At 57.8% G+C, this 3778-nt stretch overlaps 1 protein-coding gene across 1 annotated transcript; it reads right to left on the minus strand.

Annotated features, from left to right (window-relative positions):
* Positions 1 to 333: 333 nt before the first annotated feature.
* APOA5 (apolipoprotein A5) lies at positions 334 to 2098 on the minus strand. Its single transcript, XM_063096006.1, has 3 exons — positions 2050 to 2098; positions 1825 to 1936; positions 334 to 1282 (listed from the first exon to the last, which is right to left on the minus strand). Exons 1-3 carry the CDS (start codon positions 2096 to 2098, stop codon positions 334 to 336), a joined length of 1110 nt encoding a protein of 369 aa, XP_062952076.1.
* Positions 2099 to 3778: the final 1680 nt, after the last annotated feature.

Raw genomic sequence — 3778 nt, forward strand, 5'->3', positions numbered from 1 at the left:
CTTCCAGCACCATGGCAAACAAGCTTGCAGCTAATTATGAGCGCACAATTGTCTCTCTGCCTCCCCACACCCTCCACCTCAGAATAGAGCAATTCATGAGGATTCCCAAATGAGCACGGGAAGCTGAATTTGCAAAGCCTGGTGAGTGTAATGCGTCTGGATGGGGAGTCGCGGGAGGCTGGATAGCAGCCCCTTCGATAGCCTCACCTATCGTGCGCAGAACCCTCCACCCTCCGCCCAAAAGGCCACCTTCAAGGACTGAGCCATGCTAGAGGTTCAGGTCCAGGACTTCCCAAACAAGGAGCTGGGGAGAGGGCCTGGGCAAGTAGACCCTCAGGGCTCCCCCAGGTGACCATGGCCCTGATCATGAAGGCTGTAGGTGATGTCTTCCCATAGGTCGTCGAGACGGGCCTGCAGCTTGCTCAGGGCCTTGCCACTGTCCATTTGTCGGAACTCGTGCGCAAAGGTGCCGGGGCCTGGTGGGGGTGGCGCCAGCTGCAACTGGACCTCCTCAGTCTCCTGGTCGATGGCACGTGTGAAGGCTGCAATCTGCAGGAAGGTGTCGCGGCGGAAAGCCTGGAGTCGCTGGCGCACCTCCTCGGAGAGCACCTGGGGATCGGGGCCGGCCCCCTCAGCCCCGTCCGCGCTGGTGCTGACAAAGGTGCTGAGCCCTTCGCGCAGCTGGTCCAGGTTCTGCTGGATGCGCGCGTGCAAGGCCTTGGCCTTGAGCGTGAGTTTGCGCGAGAGCACCTGCACGCAGCGGCTGAGGCGCGAAGGACTGGCGGCAGCATGTGGAGCCACCTTGCGGTGCAGCTCCTGCACGTGGCGTCCGATGCCCGTCACCAGGCGCTCGGCGTAGGGGTGGAAGAGCTCCTTGATGCGGCGGGTATGGTGCGCCACGCGGCTGTGCAGTTCCTGCAGCAGGCCCCGAGCCTCATCCACACCCCCCAGCAGCTGGGCCTTGGTGTCTTCTCCGACCACGCGCAACTGCTCCTGCAGCTCCTGGGCGCGCAGGGCCACCTGCCCCATCAGCTCCATCGTGTAGGGCTTCAGCAGCCGCCGCAACTCCTCCATGTTCCAGCCCACGAGCTCGTGCACCTCTGCCATGAAGGGCTCCAGGCGTGCCCTCACCTCCGCCAGCTCCCCTTGCAGCTGCTGCCGCAGGCCCACCGGGTCCTGTGGGAGCCGAAGAGGCTCCCTCCCCTGCCCACTCAGAGGGTCCAACTTTTCCAGGAACTTGTCCATATTATTGAGGTCTTGCTCAAGGCTGTCTTTCAGGCTCCTAGGGAAGCGGACGGACATCCAGCCCATCAGACTGCGCTCATCATCTCCTTTGCCCCAGAGACATCGCCCACTGATTCTCTGGGGAAACCGAGGATGTGGGGCGTTGATCCTAGAGCGGGGGGCTCTACGACTGACCCCCACCCCCACCCCCACCAACTGCAGCTCCTCACACACAAAGCACAAACACATCGCACGTGCCAATTCAGACCTACAACACTGTCCAAGGAGGCACAAATGCACCAAGACTCTCACACCATCCTTTCATTCTGGGGACCGCGAAGGGAGTCGTCTGTGGCTGACCCAAGGTCGGTCCCACGCCTCAGTGGGCAAGAGGGCAGCAGCTGTCGCGAGGACAAGGCAAGAGCTGCAGGCAGAGGGCGCTAAAGAGCCCAGCACGGCCGAGGTAGACGGCAGACCCAGCCCCGCTGGGTTTCTCTGTCCCAGAGGGGACCGCGGAGGTTGAGGAAGGAGAGGCAGCGCATCATCCCATGGCCCGGCCGCCTCCTCGTTTCGCCCGCACCCCTGGCCCTGGCCACTCACGCGGGCTCCTGCGCCACCTTCTGCTGCTGGACCTGCTCCACCCTGCCTTTGTCCCCGCTGCTCTGGCTGAAGTGGTCCCAGAAGGCTTTCCGAGCCTGGGTGGCTGGAAACGCTGCGGAGAGGGATGGGGTGATAAGGGCTAGGTTCTCCTCCCCCGAGGTGGACAGACCCCTCAGTCCAGCCTCCACCCACACCCCTACTCTTAGGTCAGGGCTGGAGACCCACCTGAGAGGAGGGCCAGAGCCCAAGTGAGAATCGCAGCCGTGCTTGCCATTATCGATTCTGAGATGGAAGGTAAACGGAGCCCTGGTTAGGGTGAAGAAGCAAAGGGAGGGACATCTCCCAGGGGACCCCAAATCCTTTTAACCCTTCCTTGGGTGTAGGGAGCACAGAGATGTTGGGGCTTAAGATGGCTGACTTAGGTGAGTCAGGGAGGCTGGGAAGGAAGGGGTGTCTTCCTCTGACGTCGTGGGAGGGTGCTCCTTTCTCACCTTAGGCATACAGTAGGGAGAGTGGAGCTCTAACCACTTTGCAAAAGTTTCCTCACCATCATCCTCCCCAGCCCCCAGCCCCTAGATCCCAGGAGCGGCTCCCTAGGCCACCTCTGCCACCACTCCCTTGACCACCTATCTAGGAGCCGACCATTTCATAGACAGGAAAACTGAGGCATACCAAGGGGGAAGAAGCAACTCTGCCAAAGGATCTTAGTTCCCACCCCCAGCTCTCTCCTGAGACCTCCCTCAGTCCCCTCCCTTATGACTTCGACCCCCATCTCTCTTCCCGGCTGCTCACCTGCTCAGTTTTGGGCACAGAGAGCAGACATTCCGCTTTATACTCCAGGGGCCTGGACCTCTGGCAACAATTGCTCTGAGTAAATACCACGTGGAGGTTCAAAGAAGGCTGACCTCAGCTGCCTCCCAGCACTTACCTCCTGCCCCCTTCCTGGCACCCAGAGGGTTAACGAGTGCCCTGGTATCAGAGGGCTGTCCCAGTAGAGAAATGCTTCCTGAAATGCTTTACTGGGAGTGAAGCTGAACTCCTCACCCAGTTCTCCCCAAAACCTATGACCTTCAACCTGCCCGCTGACCTGCTGGCTGGCCTACGAGTAGAGATGAGCCTGTTTATCTGCTGAGGACCCTGCTCTTACTCAACTACCTAAAGGCATGTGCCCCAGCCAGCCAGATAAGGATAGTATCCAGCCACCAGCCAGACCTGAGAAGACCTTGGCATCTCCACTACAGGCTACTCAGGCAGCCTGGGGAGAGCCAGCATTTACAAGGTTAAAGACCCTCTCGCCTCCTGCTTTATGAAACAATCCCAGAACAATTACTGGAAGCCAGGCAGGACGATGAGAGGTAAGAGACACCTGGGCCAGGGACTCTGGAATTGGAGCAAGATAAGGATTCTCCTCCCCAACACCCCCCAAAGGCTGAACTCCACCTACAGGCCCTCTGAGGAGGAATATTAGTCTGTTTTCAGTTGCTTATAACAGAATACCTGAAACTGAATAATGTATAAAGAAAATGTTACAGTTTTGCAGGCTGGGAAGTCCATGGTCCAGGGAACACATCAGGTGAGGGCCTTCTTTTTGGTGAGAACTCCCTACAGGGTCCCGTGGTGATGCAGGCAATCGCATGGAGAGAATGTCAAGAGCTCTTTTGTGTGCTCTCCTTTTAAAGCCACCAGTCCATGCCCATGACAACTCACTAAACCATTAACCCATTACTCCACAAATGGATTAATCCATTCATGAGGGCACAATCCTCATGATCCAATCACGTTTCAAAGGCCCCACCTTTCAAATATGTAATAGGATTTCCCACCCTCTTAACACTGTTACAATGAGGATCAAGTTTCCAATACATGAAATTTTGTGGGACACATTTGACCTATGGCAGGAGGAGAACTTTAAAGCCCCGATTTTTCTCCAGTGACATGCCCATTCCATATACTT

The sequence above is a fragment of the Cynocephalus volans genome, chromosome 4, assembly GCF_027409185.1.
Source record: "Cynocephalus volans isolate mCynVol1 chromosome 4, mCynVol1.pri, whole genome shotgun sequence".
Lineage (NCBI taxonomy): Eukaryota > Metazoa > Chordata > Mammalia > Dermoptera > Cynocephalidae > Cynocephalus > Cynocephalus volans.